The following is a 20,724-nucleotide window of genomic DNA, read 5'->3' as shown; positions in this document are numbered from 1 at the left end:
GCAGAGAAACAGACCAGACGTGAGCATAGACTGTTTCTTCGGAGCGAGAGACAAACAGAGAGACGGGGAACAAAGAAGCGGGCGGTGCCTTCTTACACGGACCCGCCCATTCGCCCGCCCGCAGCCAATCAGCTGCCCGTTATGCTAAAGAGCTCGCTGCACTGCATCGTCCCTGCCCTGGCGGTGACGTCAGCCGCACATCTCTCCGTCTGGCCGGAGACTCAGACAGAAGCAGCAGAGCAGCGGAGGAGGCCAGCCGGGGAGGGGCCCTTTGTCCGGGAGGAACGTTAGCACTGTGGCCGCCGCCGGCTCTGGAATAAATACGCTTTTCGTTTGTCGTCTTTCCGTACAACAGCGCAGCCCGGGTCGGCTCGGCTCGGATCGGGACATCCAGTTTTGATCGGAACACACAAAGGGGGTGGATGCTTTTTTATTGCTCCATGCGCTGTTTTCTTTCCCTCCTCAGCCGCACTGATTTATTTGCACTGACCAGTTGTCTTTAAAAAAAAAAAAAAAAAAAAAAAAAAAAAAAACGGGTCCGGTGCCTCTCCCCTCCTCCTTCCCTCTCCTTCCACTCCTTCTTGCCCTCCTTTATTTTGCCTTCTTTCCGATACCGCAACCCAGCGGAGCCGCAGAGATGCCCAGCTCGCTGTTCGCTGACAGCAGCGTCCAGGGAGACGCACTGGACGACCAGCGAGCCCTGCAGATCGCCCTGGACCAGCTGTCTCTGCTCGGCTTGGACAACGACGAGAACCCGCTGTACGACAACAACCAGGAGCCCCGGAAAAAGAGCGTCAACATGACCGAATGCGTCCCGGTCCCCAGCTCCGAGCATGTGGCTGAGATTGTGGGCAGACAAGGTGTGTGTTTCACTGTTCGTAGACTCTGTATTTGTCCTGCAGGAGCCATGGCCATGCACCCAAACACCCCAGCAGCTGTTTGACTGTGTGGGAGGGACAGAAGCCAACACACAGTCAGAGAATGCCTGCTGTTGCCTTAACCGTGTTGCTGCTCTGCGCAACAGCGTGGAGAAAGTGAATTTTAGAATATACGGAGAATTCGGCATCACTACAGTCCACCAAGTGATGAGCACGTCAGTAAAACGTGGACATTAGTTTTTGTCTGACAGTTCGTCAGTCACTGTTCCTCTGGAAACACACACAGCGAGTAGCAGAGTCTAATTCAAGAAGTGGAATAACCGCCCATTGGGGTTGTTCTGTCTGTGCCCAAAAGAGTCCCGCTGTTTTGGTGTATTCTTTTTAGCCAAGCAAAGGCTCTATAAGTTCTAGTCATGAATGGAGTTCAGTTCAGAGAACATTTCCTAAACGTGTGTGAGGAGCAGCAGTGACATGACAGGTGTTATTACAGCCATGATGAGGACATGTAGGTCAGACAGCCATGCTGCCAGATAACCTCATATTTGCAATCTTTTTTTTTTCTTTCTTTCTGCAATTCGCTTTGTTTTGTGGCTGCGATGGTGATCAGCACGAGATCAAATTAGGACAGCGCTCACGATCTCACCTTGCCACAGAGAGCAGACGCCCATTAGGTGCAGAGATCCAGCTCCAGTCTCCCAGCTGTAGGGCTGCAGGGCGGTACTGGTGCTTGGTTACATATGCGGAATCTTTTCCCCTCCCTGTGCTGCTAACTGCGGTTCCCAGAAAAACAAAGGGATTGCGAAGAACCGCCATCTCCAGCCCTACATTTCCAAACAGCTGCAGCGTGACATTAGTGAAGCAGATTTGTTTACATCCCATACCCTCACACAGCCCCCTGTGTCGGGTTATATCAGGTTAGGAGCGTGACGTGAAAAAAAAACAAAAAAAAAAAAAAACAACTGTGGATTAACCATGACCTCGGGTATTATTTTAAGACAGCGAGCCTCGTAAAAGAGACTCCATTTACTTAACACCAGTTCAATACTCACTCATTACGAGGTAATCCCAGAGATTTGAATTGGATGCACAGAATGAGTTTATGTAGGTTTACCCTCCTCTACTGATTACATCACCCTGTCCCACTCAGCTGGCTGCTCTGCTAATTATGTTTCTTCTCAGGCTGTTTCCTCAGCCAGTCTCACTTTGACTATAGAGATGTGTGTGTGTGTGTGTGTGTGTGTGTGTGTGTGTGTGTGTGTGTGTGAGCTTGAAGGTGTTCTGTTGGAATCAAGTCAGGTTCTTTAGAAACTCTTGTGCGATTTTGGCAGTTTGTACTGGATTATGCCAAACATGTGCATATCAGGAGTTATTTTGTCAAACAGCATTTTGGGGGATCCACAGGCATTCAGATGTCATCTATGAATGTATCCCAGAGATTTGAATTGGATGTGCAAATGGATTTTAGGTAGGTTTACCTGTATTGATTACATCACCCTGCGTTGCTTGGGTGGCGTGCATTGCTAACTATGTCATTCTTGTAAGGCTATTTCCTCAGTTGGTCCCATTTTGGTGGTAAAGAGATGTATGTATGTGGTGGAATGAACTGGTGCCAGACAGTGGAAGTGTTTAAGTAGCTTTTCCACTCTTTTCGTAACGCTATTAGTATAAAATAAGTGTCAACAGTTCAGCAGTAGCTGCTGTAGATCCTGACTGTATTGTTGTGACAAATGAACATAGCACATCATGTATCCAGAAGTGTATCTTCTATCTTATTTTTGTTTTGCTGCATGTTTATGTTGGTAGCATGTGGTTTTGTGAATTTGTGCTTTAAAAGGGGTGGTTTCACCTATTTTTGAGGCCACTGACTTATTGAAAGATAATAAATGTCCAGCATCTGTTATGAATAGCCCAGAAGTATTAGTATAATACATGACACATTTTTAGATGTTGTTACTATGAAACCTACCCTTACTTTCGTCTCTTGCTTCCATGCCTCAGGTTGCAAGATCAAAGCATTGCGAGCAAAGACCAACACCTACATCAAGACTCCAGTTCGAGGTGAGGAGCCTGTTTTTGTGGTAACAGGCAGGAGGGAGGATGTAGCTATGGCCAGGAGGGAGATCATTTCTGCTGCGGAGCACTTCTCCATGATCCGAGCCTCCCGGAACAAAAACACCAGCCTGAATGGGAGTGGCACCCCGGTTCCTGGACCACCTAACCTGCCTGGACAGACCACCATCCAAGTTCGGGTGCCTTACCGTGTTGTGGGGCTGGTTGTAGGCCCCAAGGGTGCCACCATAAAGCGCATCCAGCAGCAGACCCACACCTACATTGTGACACCAAGCCGAGACAAGGAGCCAGTGTTCGAGGTGACAGGGATGCCAGAGAATGTGGACCGAGCACGTGAAGAGATCGAAGCCCACATTGCCATGAGGACAGGAGGTCTTATTGAGCTCCAGGATGAAAATGACTTTCACGCAAATGGGACTGATGTAGGTTTTGATCTGCATGGGCATGCCACCCTGTGGTCCAAGCCCAGTGCGGGAATGACACCCACCTCAGTGCGCAAACCTTTCTCCAACTACCGCAACGACTCGTCGTCCTCCTTGGGTAGTGCATCGACAGACTCTTACTTTGGTAACAACAGCTCACGCATGGCCGACTACAGCCCCCCCAGCCCCGCACTCAGTTATACCACCACCAACAACAATGGCAACAACAATAACAATAATATCAATGTCAACACCAATGGCAACGGGTTTGTTTACGGAAGTGAGGTCATCTCACCTGAATGCACTGATATGACTTTTGACTCTTCATCAGGGTTTGACCCTACACCAGCCCCACCAGGCCTCCTTTGGTCACCATATGATAGTCGCATGACCCCCTCCTCCACCGGAGGCAGTTCTCCCACCTCCACCTCAGCCATATTCCCAACCAACACATGCACTAATGCCAATGGGATAGTTGCGAACCAGAGAAGAGTTAATGGTTGTACCCCACAACCTAGGATGTCCCCTCCACTTCACAGCCATAACCGAGGGTCCATGGAGCACCCGTTAGCCCGGAGGGTGCGCAGTGACCCAGGTGGAGGCCCTCTCAGTTTCCCTGGTTACTCGGGCTCTATCACATCCTTGCCAGGTCCTCACCTCCCTGGGGTTCCCTGCGACTCGTCAGCCTCGTCCACCTCCTCCTCTTCCTCCTCCTCCACCTCATCTGGCACGAGCCGAAAAGGCAGCCGTGATTGTTCAGTGTGCTTTGAGAGTGAGGTCATTGCCGCCCTGGTCCCCTGTGGGCACAACCTCTTCTGTATGGAGTGTGCCAATCGTATCTGTGAGAGGAGTGAGCCCAAATGTCCTGTCTGCCACACCGGCGTCACTCAGGCTATACGTATATTTTCATAAGAAGTGTAAGTCTTTGACTGTCTCAGTGAGACTGGCTACAATAGCAACAACAGACTCTTCATACTACTTTAATGAGATCATCCAATCATCAATTTGGAAAGTGTATATAGATATACATATGTATGTATGAGGCTGCAGTATCCAGAAGGGACAGACACCTTTTTAGGCTCCGTCATAGTTGTTAATAATATACTGTAGCTTGGGGAAATATTTTTAACATCTAAGTGCATGTTTTAAATATTACAGTATAGTAATCAATAGTTCTAGTTATTTGTACCCTATATTTATGAGGTGAAGAGACACAGTGGGATCAGGATGGAGGTACGTGGGTCAAACTGTGGACTGTTAGCAGGAGGAGCCTTCCAGGTTTTCCGATCGAATGTAGTAAGAATGGAGGCCATGGCTGGGAAACATGGAGGGCTTCCACCCAAACAGGACAATTGACTTACAAAGATACTGCAGCTTTAGGTCAGAAACTATATGAGGGACAGAAACAACATATCCTACATATATATGTATAGAATCAATTTCCACAAGTTGAAAGTTTTAAATGACGTTAATACAGATTGAAGTATTTTATTCTTTTTTGACTTGAAAAATTATATTTCTTATTGCAAAGATGTTTACAGATATTTTAATTTAAGTTCAGTGAACTTTTTGTAGCTGGGTTGAAATATTGTTTATTTTTTAGTATGGCCTTATGGCATTGATCACTGTATTATTTTAATATCACACGACTGTGGGAGGAAATCCAAGTCCACAAAATGTGTATTGTATTTGACAGTATTCTGTTGAGATGGAGTTTTTATAGGTTCAGCAAAAAAATGTCTTTTAAATCTGCTTCATCCAGCATATTTTTTATTCAGTAATATAAAGCATATTTTATTCTATATTATTATGAAACATTGAAATGTATAAAACTTAGTAAGTTGAACACAAAGAAACTGTTTATGCTTTCTAAAATTTGTATGAATTAGATTCCAGTGGGAATTACAGGCCTCTGTTGCACCACTATAGTTTTAGTATTTCTATTTTAATACATTTGTTTACCACTTGTTTATGTATATGTAGGTGAAGTTACTTGAGCGTAAATGTACTTTATTGAGCAAAGTTTAAGAACAAAGTATATTTTATTTTATGATAAAGGGCCTTTGACCTCGTGGTCAAATACTAATATTATATTTGCTGAGACAAGATTTGAAAATGTATCAAGAGTTTTATTTTTCTGACATTTAAAATTATACATGATAAAAGTAAAACTTAAGTAATGGTGCTACTTCATGTTTTTTTTTAAGTATTTCTATATAAGTCCAATAAAAATGGTACATTCATGAGGTATTTGCTTCTTGTGTTCTTCCTGCGCTTTGTGTTTTGTACTGCTGGTGTTCCTAGTACAGCAGTGCTGTTGAGGATTGTTTAATAGTTTTATGAACGTTTGATGTCTCTCTGGTTCTTAATGGAAGCTTATAGGTGGCAAAATGATCACAGTGGCTTCATTATGGATGGTGTTCTTTGATAGGAGGACATGGCCTGCTTTATCACTAATTACACTAATACTAAGCTCATAATCTGTCTTTTCTGGTTATTGATAGACTAATGAAATAGTTCAAAAAGATACTGAGAATTTTTTTTAGAAATGTGATATTTGATTGTCATGATGTCGATGTTCATTTTTGAGTTCATCAAATGTCACATTTACAAAAAATACGTTGTCTAATCAGTTGCTGAGGAAACTCATTCGAAGCTGCAGTAATTAGTCAATTGACGTTTAATCACTTGAAATCAATCGCACGCAATTTTGGTAATTAGAAGTTTGTGATTTATGACAATATTACAGAAGAAAATGAGAAAAAAAATCCAGTCAACGGTTATGATTGGCTGCTGAATGTCTCTGAATTTTAAAATGTTGGTTCAAGCAAAATTAGACACAAAAATATCATCTTGTGCTTTGGAAACTGGAAGATGAGCATTTTCACTAACTTCAAAAAGTGATGCATCAAATGAATAAATAATAAATAGTGAAAATAATGATCATTTGCTGCCCTGTTGTTGTATATGCTAAGCTACCAGCAAATGTTTGGTAGATTCCTGTCTCACTTACTTTGTCTAGTTTATACTGTGTTTTTTTTCTTCGAAAGAAAGTTTAAGCTCTGAAGCATTTTAGAATTTTGACTTACTTTGTTGACTAAAGAAAAAAACCTTTGGCAACTAAAGTTATGATCCAGACAAAGCACCCCTTTTCTGAGAGGCAATGCCCGATCATTTGATTTCAATGCTAATTAATACGGGAGTTTGCAGCACTGTGCTGTGAGATGACATATGTTGTGAATTTGCGCTGTATAAACAAAACTGAATTGAACTCAAAATGGAACAGTAAAAACTAAAAGTGGTTTTCCACTGTTCAATGAACCGCTGGGTTTGTAAGATTCCACAAAAATGTGAAAGCTGTCCATCCCAATGTCATAAAGCTAAAGGTAATATTCTGACATTGCTTGTTTTTGCCCAAACCATAGTCCAAGACCCAAAAATATTCAGCTCACAATCACGTTCACTAGAGAAAAACACCAAATCCTCACAATTTTAAATCTGGTTCGAGGGGGGTGAAAGAGTTTAAGGTGAAGTATGACTATCAAAATAGTTGTGGATAATTTTTCAGGTGTTAATCACTTCATAGACTAATTGTTTAATCTTTAATTACACATTCATTATCAGACAAACTTGTGAGGGGTGGGATTTGTGAGATTTTTGTTCATATTTTTTATACTAGGACTAAAATTCACACTCCAATTCCTAACACTGGATGAAAAATATATGAGGGGTGGTATGGAAGACTGGCAAAGCATCACTGACTCTCAATGACACAAAGAGGGAAGAACTGTGGCTAATGTTGTGTTCTGTGATGACAGAAAGTAGACTTTGTAGCTTTCACACAGAAACATTACTGAATTTATAGTAAGAATCTAGCAATGAACTGACAATGGTTATCTGGTGTCCAAGAGCCGCTTATTATTCTAATTGTGGTTTAGATGTTTTTATGTCACTTGTTGGTGTTGATCACGGCTAAAGCCAAACATGCTCACTGAGCGTCCGTGTTCGTTGATCCTTTAAAAACACAGACTATGAAAATAAAGAACTATGACTCTTGCATTCCAAAGGCAGTGACAAACAAAAGGAGATGAAAACTATTTTTAGCTTCTACTTGTAAACATGCTGATTTAATCTGAACTGCATCGTGCTTGATGTGTCAAAAGCTAATGCTGTATATTAAAATGAGCCTCACTTACAATACTCTCCTATGTCATAAATGAGCAGTTCCTGCTCTCTGCTTGTTCCTTCAATCCCCAATCCTCTTACCTGCACATACAATACATGGCAGAGGTGAGTGTACCCCATTCACTACTACTTAAATGTTAAATGATTCAAAACTATGTCATTACTTGTAAGTTGAGCATTTGGATAGTTGAGCTCAATGGAACAAAAGTTCATTATGTTTCAAAACTGATCTTTTTAATAGGCTGTATGCTCACTATTAGCTGTGCCTCAGGTGGTAGTCTGGTTTTTTCACTAATCTCAAACCCCCCCACCGCTCCATATGCGGAAGTGTCGTTGGCCAAGACACTGAACCTGAAGTTGCTCGTGATGGCAGGGAAGCATCTTGCATGGCAGCTATGTCATCATTGGCGTGTGAATGGGTGAATGAGAAACACATTGTAAAGTGCTTTAAGTACCACTATGGTAGAAAAGTGCTATTTAAGGGCAGACCATTTACCCCTTTTTAAGAGAATGATGAATTTCTAGAGAGATGTTTTGCCATTTTTCAGAGATAACTGCTCTTTGTTGGAGTGACTGTGTTGCTCTACCTTTCTCCTTAAAATAGTCGGAAGGTGTTCTATTACATTCAAGTCAGGCGACATCGTCAGGTCATAGTTTAGACATTTTTCTTCTTAAAAGTATTTATTAAATTGAGCTTCTCTGAGAATATACTCCTTTCTCTCATAAAAGAACAGTTCCTGCTCTGTGCTTGTTCTTTCACTCCCCTACCTTTTTTCCTGTGCTGAAGCACATCCTCATGTCGTGTGGTCCTGTTGGAAACACTGACGTTTAAACACATGCTTTGCTGCAAGATAGTAAGAGCAGACTCTAATGATAAGTTTAAAATGGAAACGTCTGACACAGGCCACAGAAGTGGGCTCTATAAACCATATTATTAGGAAGCAATCTTACCACTGCGGAAAAGAGCTGACAAGTGTTTTTATCCAAATGTGCAACACATGGAGTTCACATACTGCTTCCTGTGGTCAAAGATTCACTAAAAGATGGCCTGTGCTTCTCTTGGCCAAGAAAAGAAATAATGATATACAGTACAAGTTTGACTCATAGTACTGTCATTATATTACACATGTTGCTTTTTTTTCCTGCAAAATCTGCTGAAATCAGTTTAATTTAGTAAATTACAATGTTTTGCAACAATACAATTGACCGTGTCAGACTTTAGAATAAAATTAAATCACATTATACTGGTGATGAGAACATACTTCAGATCTGAGCCAAACATGTAGGAAACATTGCGAAAGATACTTACATACAAATATTATCAACCATGCAGCTACAATATTACTGTTTTGTATTGGTTCGTATTTGTTTTTTTTTATTGGCCTGCTGTTAGCAAGGCAGAGTTTGGTCTAGCAACACAAGACATCTCATTAAATGTGATTCTTGTCTTTTTGTATTGTGCTTAATGTAACAAAGTTGCAAGTTAACAAGTGAAATTTGTGAGTTAACTGTTCTTTTGATAATTTATAAATTATTAAATGACTTAATATGAGTCAGCATTGCACGTGTAGTAGAAGAGCTTTGTCTTTTTTCCAAGTAATGCTCACCAGGAACCACACATCAGCAGTGCTAATTAAGAACCAACATTCCTCTCCTAGAGATTAGTTTCAAGTTATTTATATTTGTATAATCCAAATCACAGCATACAATACACAGTAGAAATGTTCTTATGTTAAAACAAAAATGAACAGTTTCAATTCATTATATTAATAATTCAGGCTCCACAGTTAGAACTTAATGAAACGAAAATTCATTATTTGTCAAAACTTCAATAGGTTGTGTATCCCCCTTAAACCTCTTTGGTATTGAAAATACCACATTTCTGGAGAGAGGCTTTTCTGTTGAGACTGATTGTTTCCAGTTGCTATCATGCTGGAATATTTTTCTTGTCGAACATCTGCATATTGGGAGTGTCTTAGCATGTCTGCAAGAATTCATGGTGTCATCTATAAATGCACCTTTAGCATTCAAGTAGTCCTGTATTGCTACACTCCTGCCTCAGTGCTTCACAGATGGGACTATATGTACGTTCACTGCGGTAGTCTTGGTGACGTTCATTTCCAACATGCTGGATCCCTTCTGACCCAAAAAATGTAACTTCTTCTCATCTGACCAAAGAATCTGCTCCCAATATTCATCAGGCTTCTTTTCTTGTACTTCACTAACATTTTGTCAGTTTTGTGCCAGAAAGCCAGCAAATTTCATCCATAGAATAGAATAGAATAGAATAGAATAGAATAGAATAGAATAGAATAGAATAGAATAGAATAGAATAGAATAGAATAGAATAGCTTTACTGTCATCATATGACATATGACGAAAATATAAGCTTAATCCACTGTAGGGTCGTGGGGGCCTGGAGTCTATCCCAGCTGACTTCAGGTGAAGGCAGGGGACACCCTGGACAGGTTACCAGTCCATCACAGGGCTACACAGAGAGACAAACAATCACACTCACGTTCACACCTATGGACAATTTAGAATCATCAGATAACCTCAGTAAGTTTTCAGGCTGTGCGGGGAAGCTGGAGTACCCTGAGAAAACCCACGCATGCAGAGGGAGAACATGCAAACTCCATGCAGAAAGATCCTAGGCCAGGACACAGGATGCTAACGGCCGAGCCACAGTGCAGCCCGCCGGCAAGTTGTTTTTTTTAAATTTATTTTTATTTAGTGTCTATAGGGGTTGATGACCTGTCATAGCAACTCTGATTTCCACTGATAGCCCTGTACCAACTCTAAAACACTTGCTTGTTCTTTAAAGCTATGCAAGGAGTGCCATTTTAGGAAGATGCCAATGCAGCTGATCAGTGATACGACTACTGATTTACCTTCCCACCAAGATTTGTGCAACAATGATGCAAAGACATGCTTCACAGAATATATACATGACCTACTGTATGTACTGTATGTATGCAGTCTTCCGGTGGGCTAACAAAGTAGTAAAAGTAGGTTAATAACAACGATTACACAATTACACATTTGTAGGTTTCTGCAGCTGCCTGTAGGCACAAAGAGATATAATCAAGGTTTAGAGGGACAAGTGGACCCAAACCCTGCCAGCAAAATCCCCCGTACAGCATAACAGAATCACTGGATCCCCTTACTGTGGGAGTTCATGTCAAACATGTTGGACTCTATCTGAGCTGAGAAAATTTATCTGGGTATCATCTGACCAAAGAATGGGCTTCCAATATTCATCAAGCTTCTTTTCATGTAGTTTTATCAACGTTTCATCTTGCTGTTTTGAACCTATCAGGGGTTTCCTTTAATTTGTCACCCTTATGTAGTTCACAGTGTCACAGAAAATGTGTGATTTTGATGACTGCTGCTGGGCATAACAGTGTACCAGTAAAATGTTTATATTTTGAAGGGGAATAATGAATATACCAATTTTATAGATGTATGTGTGACCCATCTTTCATAGTCAGTGAGGAATTACACATTTATAACAAAAAAAGCACTCAGAGAGCACAGTACTCCACCAAGACTGCTCAGTCTTTCTATCATTTCCGACGGACCTAATTTTTTAAAAAAATTACCTTGCGCTGACCACAGGTGTGTGTTATGCATGTGTACGTTATGTACGGATACCGAATTGCGTGGCCTAAATATTGTAACGGACTGATATTGTTGTTGATGTTGAGATTTCAAAGTTTATTGTTCAGTTTGAAATTTGCCTAATATCAACGAATGTGCCATGTTTAGTTAGCTCAACTCTGATTGGCTCAGAGTCAGCAGTAGTGTGTGTGTATGTGTGTTGCTTCGTGCAGGTGTGTGTGTCGGGCTGGAGAGAGCTGAGAGTGGCGGCTAATTCTGGAGCTAAGTTATAGGGTTTTTGAAGTTATTTTGACGTTAGCTACGGCCCACAGTAGCCTGTGTGAAGGTTCAATAAACAACCAGAGAACAAGATAAAGTCTCACTCATTCATCATAGAGGGTCCCTACAATATGTAGAGGCAGGAATTGATGGGACTTGGGTAATGTTGTGCAAAGACAGAAGGATTCATGTACGGCAATCATCACATAACTCTGCTGCGTTCCTTGGCGGAGTAAAAATTACACAGTATTTGTTCTGTGAGACAGATGATAAAACATCCTTGGAATTGATGATGGCGAATTGTCTTTAAATGTTACTTGCTTCATGGGTATTGATATGAGAAAAATGGCAACCTTTCATCCAGGTTTCCATGTTGAAAAGCTGCATCTGGTTGAACATTTGGCTGTAGGCAAATATGTCTGGTGTGCCAGTCTGGGTTAACAGCAGAGGAACAACAGAACATTTCTCGTATTCTCCATGCTTTGACCTACATCTCATGCATTTAATGGACCTCCATTTGGACACACAGGCACACGCACACGCACACACACACACACACACACACACACACACACACACACAAAAAGAGAGAGACACTGACCACCCTCCTACAGAACAGAAACACAGAAATGGAGTAGGTGGGAGCCATGCCTTTGCAGAGTGAAAGTCTATATTTTATTCATACTGTGCTCTCTGCTTGTCACCACTCTGTAGTCTCGCCATTACTTGATGTGATTCATCCATTTAAACACACTTTCTACTAACAAGCAGCTGTTGCACATCCAGATTTTTGCACAAGTTCAGTAGATTGCAAGACAGATGAGGACACTAAAGTGAAACAAGGTTATGTAAGTAGCCCTTTAGATTAGTAGTCGAAAGCTTTAACAACAAGTTACCACTACCCTATACAACATACAGGGTTAACTCATTACCTTTGTATTTGGATTTATTAGTTTTTACAATTTTATCTTGTCTTGTAGATTTAGCCATCATTTTTTGCACTATTCGTGGACGCAACTGCCGAGATCTTAGGTTGAACAAATCCGCCATGCAAATTAGACATTGTATCTTGTTACTGTTCAAGTTTGGGTCTTTTGTTCAATAAAGGTTTGGGGTGGTTTGATCATTTTCAAATGCCGTTTACTGAGAAATGAATCTCTCTCTATTTCTGACTTTGTGAATCATATTGTGAGTTTTACTACAAGTAGATACTAACCTTAATGCCCTGCAGGGGGATGAAAGACTGTGTTAGCATGACAGGCAATGAGTAGGAGCAACATTAAATCTTGGGACACATAAGTCTAAAATACACACACAGGCCAAGACCGAGTCTCAGTTGTACACTTAACATTACTATAACAGAGCCTAACAGGGCAAGAAACATGTGGGATAAGCTTTGTTTCTCTTTCTATCAATTATATACCACCAATATATGTCACTACCTTTGGTACTGCTCTCTCTTGTAGTTTGTGTTTTGTCCTCTCTGCAGGTATCTCTGGCTGCAGAGCTTCACATTTCTCATCTACAGTTTCTGGGATCATTAATTTGCTGGTAGCTCTCCTTCCTTTTCCCCTTCCATAATCAGTGGCATTGCAGAGGTGTGCATGTGGATGTGTATGTGCATGGCTCTGATATGATAATCAGTAGGTTCTCTGCTGGAATCCCCATTGCCATACCAAGTGTCTACGTTCTGCTCTGACCCCAGTTACGCCTACTGTTTAAAGTCCATTGGAAGAGACTGACCTGTCTGAAGTGCCCCGGGGAGTACCACAACCTGGCCCAAGTGTTCAGCAAGAATCATGCCCTCCTGTTACCCCTACATTGGCCGTATGACTGGTCCATCGACCTGCTTCCTGGAGCCACTAGTAGCACACAGCCATGGAGACATACATCAGAGATTCCTTTGCTGCTGGTATCACTACACCATCTTCATCTTCTGATGAAGCCAGATTGTTCTTTGTAGATAAGACCGGTTCCCTTTAACCCTGCATTGATTTCCAAGGCCTAAATCACATCCCTGTCAAAAACAAGTACCCACTACCCCTCGTCAGTTCTGCCTTCACTGCCCTCAGTGGTGCCACCATCTTCTCAAAACTGGACCTTTTGCAATGCCTATCATCTCATCTGCATCAGAGAAGGAGATGAATGGAAAAGCTACTTTAAATACTCCACTTGGACACTTACTTCTGCTTCATTCCTGCAGTTGCATTATTTATCGTAATACATTGTTAAACTTTAATTCTGTGTGCTGTGACTTATCTATCTTCCTGGGTCTTGGTATTTCCCGTGACAGTTTGTTTGTTTTCTGTTTGCTATCATCTTCTCTCTCCCCAAATGGTGAGCTAGTTCTGCCAGAGGTTTCTTTGTGTCTAAGGGGAGTTCTTTTCCCTGCTGTTGCCAAACAGCTCATTCAAAGGAAATTGTTGGAAATTGTTGGAATTTTCTCTATATTACACTATTGTAAGGTCTTTACCTTACTCTTAGTGATGTTACAGCCTTCCCAGAATTCACTTACTGCAACTTGATTAGTGCAATTTTACCAATTAAAATGGTGGCCAGAATTACAACGTATTTGGTTAGATCGTTAAATGGAACTATTCTTTAATACCTGTTTGAATTTTTATTGTTGTTAAACAATATAATGCAGTTACTTTTTACGGTGTGCCTTAACACTTTAGACCACACTATAGATACATTCCAAGCTAATGATCATCTTCACAATCCGAAATTAGCTGGTCAGAGTGGTCCACATGAGCTGACTTCAGAACCTCATAATGGTTAAACCTTCTCCTCCAGCATGTTCCTGCCTGTAAGAAGCAGTCAGAGCAGGCTGTGGGTTTTCCCCTCCATGACTGAGGGAGGAGGGGCAGGAGAGCACTCGGTTTGTTGTTCAAAGCCCAAACTGCATGCATGCATTAAATGCATTATAAATGAGCAGGGTTTTAAGGCACGTCTCTTCCTCCCTTTCGCTCTCTGTCTGTTTTTTTTCTCTCCATAGTGTGTGTGTCTTTGTGTGTGTGTGTGTGTGTGTGTGTCATGTCTACGTGCATAATGGATTTTTTATCCTTCACAGAGCACAGCGGTCACAGTTTGACTCCACATGGTCTTTATTATGCCAGACGGAGACAGTTTCAGCAGAGACGAACCAGGCAGGCGTCTGCCCTCTGTCTTCGTATCTCTATGCACACACACATACACAGTGGCTACCTCTGTCCTTGCCACTTTCACCTCTTACTCTCATGCCTACCCACAAGTCCTGCAGTTTAAACCTCATGTCGGACAAGCAAAGGACAGTGCACACACACACACACACACACACACACACACACACACACACACACACACACACACACACACACACACACACACACACACGCTAATGCTGACAATATGTGGGAGGCACTTCTCAGAGAGTCTCCTAATGGAAGCAAATCATTACATGCAGTATGCTTTTTCTATTTATTACTTCTATATTTACCCCTCCTCATACACACTTAAATGCCACAGTGATTTGCAGTTCCTTCCAAATGTTGCTTGTGTTGTGGCTGACTAAAGTAAGATTGTTGCCCACGCTTGCAAGATGTGAGTTGAACTCCATCCTGGTGAAAGGACTTGATGCAAATGTGCCAACTGCAACTGGTCCAGTCTTTCTCTGTCTGATGAGCCGACACTGACTCATGACATGGCAGCAAGCAGAATATGAAATGATCCAGCTGGTCCTCTGCTGCTGCATTTACACCTTTAATGGATAGAATTAAATGTGATGAAATGGGACTGATGGAGTGGAACATTCTTTTGGGACAAAGCAATTTATACTCCATTCTTCTGTCTCTGTCTTTAGTTTTCAACATATTGATGATGCTTCATTACAGCAAGAAGCTTCACAGCAAAGTACTCACGAATACTGGCGCAAGGAAAAGGACGTCTTTGCTTAACAGAGTAATTCAACCTTTTCAGAAATTCTTGTTTTTCTGACAGATGTCTACTATTCATGTGCGTGTAGCTGAGTTGTGACATGGCTGACCTAGCATTGCTAAACAGCTAAAGACCAATGCTGTCATGAGAAGCATCACATAAGTAAGACAATATTAGATGTGACCATGACATTTATTTCCTGGTTTTGAGGTTCCTGATTACAGGTCCACATACTATTTTTTTCCCAGATCTTCGTAGAGGTTTTAAAACCATGAGATGTGGTCAAAACTCCCACAGTGGACACTTTATTTACTCATTTATTCTACTATATTCATATTTAAATGTTTTTATTCCCTCTTATCACTTTTAATGTTATTGTCTTTGGCCTATGTTACATTGTTTAACTGATTTTATTACTTAAACCTTTTTTAAGTGCATCACATTTTTGTCTTTAAAAAAAAATTAGTTTATTAACATCCCAATACCTAATCCTGCTTCACCCTGTAGAGGGTGATGGGTCACTGGAGCCTATCCCAGTTGACATTAGACAAGAGACGATGTACACCCTGGACAGGTTGCTGGCTAAAAGAAAGAGACCAGACAAACCCGCATGTCAACACCTACATTCAGTTTTGAATTGCCGGTTAACCTACCCTGTTTTTGGACTGTGGGAAGAAGTCAGAGCACCGGGGAAAAGCAATGCAGGCCATGTGAGAACATTCAATCTGCATACGGAAATACCATTATCTGTAGAGCACTTTAAATTGTACTAACCTGTATAAAAAATGCTGTAACAAAAAGCTGTATTGATTAATTGCCTGATGAAAATATGTACTCCTTTATCAAATTAATCAATTCAAATAAATAATTTAACTTTAAATAAAAACAACACAATGAGCTGCTCTCTTATATGATGTACATATGTTTTATTCAGAGGACAGTTTTTTAAGAAAAACTGAAAACTCATTCAAGTTATGTAAACTGCTCTATTTGCGGTTAAACTGAAAATGAGTGTACCTGAAATGTCTCTAAGAATACCTTTTTGCACAAAATATATGGAAGGTTAATCCTTGGAAAAATTACAAGGGGCGTTTATAACCTATCAACCCAATGTATTGTAACAGAAACTGTCCGACACAGCCCTTCCAATTTCTGATGTTGGAGGAGGCATGTTGCCGGCGTTTCTAATGATCTGGCTAAAACAGAATACACTGTAGATAGGAGGTTGTGGTGATTAATAAATTCACTTTTAGCTCGTCACATTGCTCTGAAGTAGCTGTGCCAATCATTATCATACAAGATGATGGTAGAGGTTTCTGTAGGAAATTGTGTTGTTGTCTGAATAGTGTAGAAGAGTAATACCTAAACACACAACACTTCAAATCTGCAGTCAGATGCTAATGGTGTGGGACTGTTCATTTGTTCTTGTTGATGGGGAGACTGCAAGAGAAGGATGAAGTTCCTTATAGCTGTTATGATCATCACTGATTTTTCTCACGTTTGCAAATGGTTCATCCACTGACAAGAAGAAGAAAGGCCCCAAAGTGATGGCAAAGGTGTTCTTCGACATTAGAATCGGAGATGAGGACGTTGGAAGGATTGTCATCGGGGTGTTCTGCAAGACTGTCCCCAAAATGGTCGATAACTTTGTGGCACTGGCAACAGGAGAGACAGCATTTGGTTAAAAGGGCAGCAAATTCCACAGAATCATCAAGCAGTTCGTGATCCAGGGTGGAAACTTTCCTAGAGGAGGCAGTACTGGAGGCAAGAGCATCTATGGAGACTGTTCCCCCAATGAGAACTTCAAGCTGAAGCACTACAGTCCTGGCTGGCTCAGTATGGCCAACGCCGGCAAAGAGACTAACGGCTCCCAGTTCTTCATCACCACAGTTATGACTTCAGTGTATGGCAGTTGGGAAAAAATATCATAACAGCAGATGTCTGTCTGACGATGCTGTAACCACATTTTTAGCACCCATTTACTTTTGACCCTTTCAATTTTTGTACTTAGTTGACCATACCTCCTTTCAAAATAAATCCCAGCCCCACCACTCTGGAACTGAGTGTTATTTACTTTCTTTTTGTTACTGGCTGGCTATCCTAGACAGCTGGGATGTAACATATACATTTTAATGTTTAAACACATCGACAGGCAGGGAGTGATTACTTTAAAGGATGCTTTCACATTGAAGATGATTCCGCAATTACTGAAAACTTGCACCATGTATTTAGTTTGACCTTGATAAAATCACCAAAGTAGCTGCATACTGACAATGTGCAAGGTTCAAAAATAGAGCTCTGAAGACAATTTAAATGTGTATAACTGTTTTCATAATTAAAGTTTTTCTTGTACAAAAACGAGCATGAGCACAAACAAACATGCATAGAACACAGTGTCTTCAGTTCATCAGTGGGAGAGAATCCTTCAGTATTTGAGGATGCACCGAACACAGAAGGACAGAAGGAGATTTTTGAAATTTTCTGTAAGCATGGTTGATGACAATTTGCATTACCAATGTTTCGCCGCTGGCAGAAACTCAAAGGAAGCCATGCAACAGCACTCAGGGTTAAATACAGCAGGAATTTCCGAGACAAAGCCCTCTCTACCCACACGTATAAGCAACGGGCCAACAGTGGCATAGATTATTGAGTAAACTGGCTGAATGAGAGCCACTGCAAATCTCATGAGGAGGATGCAGTCTCTCTTTCATTCCACAGGACAGACAACCTGGAGGGAGAGGGGGAGAAGGCAGTGGGGGAAGACACTGGATAGATTCAACACAAATCTCACAGGGTAAAATGTTATCACTCAACCACATGGTTTCATAGGCTAGAATGAATAGAGAGGGTGTGCATATTGCGTCATGACACCTACGCAGCATGATGCCACCGTTTGCTTATACTTTTCTGTGACATGAAATGCTCTGAATGATTGTTTTAACATTTACCAAACGGTTTTGTACTATTTCCATTTTGACGTTGAAAAAGACCTACTGTACACAGTGGCAGAGACTATATATTTACATTCTAGCCAGCGTTATAAGGCTTTCGTGACAGTGTCTCTCCTGTCTCGATAGTCAGCACATTGCCTCCAAAGCAAAACACCTCTTTGTCACACTGATAAGCAGCAAAAATGATTCAACGATATCATCTCAAGATTATACACACAATTATATGCGTGTAGGATGTGTATCTGTTGTTTCAGGAGAATACTTTATAAAAGAGCAGACTGAGTCATTAGCGTGGGGCTGTTTGGAGGAGAAGAAATTTAACAACAGGGGTGGCTGGCAGAACAAAACAAAGCAATCTGAATGAAAGATACGAGCACCTCCCTGATGCATTTTTCATAGGCGCTCCTTTTGTATATTCTTGGCCTGGGATTTTTAAGCAGGGAGCAAATTTAAGTAGGCGTAGTAGTCTTTGGATCAGTAATTATTGCTGTGTGTTTCCTCAGAGCGCATGTGTGCTCAGGGATGTTTTGTTTCTGTGTTTTCGTGCGCTGTGCTGCAAGGCCTCTCCCTCTGGAGATCAGTTTGTACGCTGTTTTGTTGGGAAAAGCCTTTGTGAAGCCCAAATTTCTGAGGCACTATTATTTCAGAGGCCTGTTTTAACTTCCCACCCCTTGGCATAAATTTGTGTCACTGACAACAGAAATCCTGAAGTGGTATAATCGTTTTCTGTTTGTTTAAACTGCTCTTTTTAGCATTTTATTAAAATAGTTGATTAGACTGGGCAATATGAAAGTGGACAATCATGGTGACAATGGTTTGGTACCAAATTCTGGTACTTTTCAATAGTACCAAACAAATTACAGTGATAATACAAAGTACTGATTCCCATTAAACCAATCAGAGCCAAAATCTGGTATCTGAGAATGATCAGGGTGAGAGAGTAGAGTTTGGTACCACTCTATCCCATACATTAATTCATGTGTGGCAGCCCACCACAACAGCCACACTAATGGTCACATGCTGATGTTCATTTTGGTTTATTTTACTATTGAAAATGGGTAAAATCTTATCTCACTGCCGAGCTTTGTCCTCATTCTCTCTCACAACCAGAATGACAATTGATCCCACTGTGAGCAGCACCTCCTCTCAGTGCACTCTCTGAATCAAAGCATGTGCGGGAGGAAGGATTATTCTTGGCTTTTTCCCACAGAGAGAACAACTGCCTAATTTCCGAAACATCAATCCAGAATTCATGAATGGTTGACATAATGATTACCTCTGTACAAATTTGTTACAACCTGATGCATTCAAGTTAACTCTGGTAAATTAGTCCATCTATTGGTATGTTCTAAACACAACAGTGGCACTTGCTGTATTAGCAGGTCTACTGTCACAACTCTAGTTAAAAGTCTTTACTTTTACCTGGCTTGTGGCTGCTAATTAGCCTTTTCTGTCCTGGCCATTTCTGCAGTAATGAGAAGAGGTAGAATCATCGTTTTACTTTTCCAGGAACTTGACCTTTTATTTCCAGTTCTGGGGCAGCAAAAAGTTTGACAACATTTAGATTATTTGGGCAAATCTACGCACTTTTTGGCTGATGACAGAAGCTTGATGACTTTTGTCGGCATGTACTTTACAATGGTTTTGGCTTCATGCTTGTAATGTTACTTCTGACATACTCCCACTAATGTTTCTAAGAGGCTGTGATTTTATGCTTTTTACAGGATATAGCACATACTTGCAGATGGGACTGTTGCACCATTCCCAAGGTGTGATGAGCACAGTGAAGAAATTAGAATCTTTTCAATGGAATGTACAAATCAAAACTCTCTAATGTCCAGCAGCTACCACTTTAATTACAACTCTTTCAGTGATAAATTTTAGGTGTGGATGACCAAGAATCTCTTCGTACAATTCTCATAGCAGCCATTTGTTTTAAGCACCGTTGTTTCCTGGTGCACCTGCAGTGCTGCTGTCACAAATTTTAGTCTCCATGCTGACATCTGCACAGGAGACCTTGGATCTGTCATGTAGGACTAGATGTTGATATTCCTTCTTGCATACATGAGACACTTCAGACACCGTGGGATGGCCAGGTGAGTGAGGGCATCCTCAGGGTTATCAAGTGGGCGCTCTCCTTCATCGGTGTTTCACTGATAGGCCCACGACACCTCCAGAGGGTTCAGCAGTGAATCTCAGCTTCCCAGGTTCACCCCCTAGATGCCTTCAGGTGAGTAGATGGCATCTTCATCCACAGACACTGACTTCCCTTTTCAGCGGCTCTGCAGAGGTCCTTGATCGCCTGCCGTTGGACCTTCCCACGTGCTCCCATCTCCTGGAGAATCCTGGATGTCGAGGTGGCTGCGAAGCCTCTGCAGCCTACCTCGACTGGTCAGACCCTCACCTTCCAGCCTCGCTGCTTTG

The 20,724-nt window shown here is 41.5% G+C and overlaps 2 protein-coding genes and 1 pseudogene across 2 annotated transcripts in view; all 3 read left to right on the top strand.

Moving 5' to 3' along the window:
• Nucleotides 1-206: 206 nt before the first annotated feature.
• mex3b (mex-3 RNA binding family member B) lies at nucleotides 207-5,618 on the top strand. The gene is made up of 2 exons (XM_023264136.3): nucleotides 207-860; nucleotides 2,877-5,618. Exons 1-2 carry the CDS (start codon nucleotides 638-640, stop codon nucleotides 4,280-4,282), a joined length of 1,629 nt encoding a protein of 542 aa, XP_023119904.2. The 5' UTR covers nucleotides 207-637; the 3' UTR covers nucleotides 4,283-5,618.
• Nucleotides 5,619-13,233: 7,615 nt separating this feature from the next.
• Nucleotides 13,234-17,304, top strand: LOC111564508 (peptidyl-prolyl cis-trans isomerase B-like; annotated as a pseudogene).
• A 3,084-nt stretch (nucleotides 17,305-20,388) lies between these two features.
• Nucleotides 20,389-20,724, top strand: part of LOC111564513 (transmembrane channel-like protein 3) — a 113,510-nt gene continuing 113,174 nt past the window's right edge. Inside the window, exons 1-2 of the mRNA XM_055018544.1 lie at nucleotides 20,389-20,396; nucleotides 20,461-20,530. Of these exons, the coding sequence (XP_054874519.1) occupies nucleotides 20,389-20,396; nucleotides 20,461-20,530 (78 nt within the window). The remainder of the gene's footprint in view (nucleotides 20,397-20,460; nucleotides 20,531-20,724) is intronic.

The sequence above is a fragment of the Amphiprion ocellaris genome, chromosome 1 (assembly GCF_022539595.1).
Source record: "Amphiprion ocellaris isolate individual 3 ecotype Okinawa chromosome 1, ASM2253959v1, whole genome shotgun sequence".
Lineage (NCBI taxonomy): Eukaryota > Metazoa > Chordata > Actinopteri > Pomacentridae > Amphiprion > Amphiprion ocellaris.
This window is presented reverse-complemented; position numbering and strand designations above follow the sequence as displayed.

What these genes read in the sequence shown, in the direction of transcription:
- mex3b (XM_023264136.3), top strand. Translation starts at nt 638, where the DNA reads ATGCCCAGCTCGCTGTTCGCTGACAGCAGCGTCCAGGGAGACGCACTG. An exon ending in TGAGATTGTGGGCAGACAAG is followed by an intron (nt 861 to 2,876) that starts GTGTGTGTTTCA and finishes TCCATGCCTCAG; the next exon opens with GTTGCAAGATCAAAGCATTG.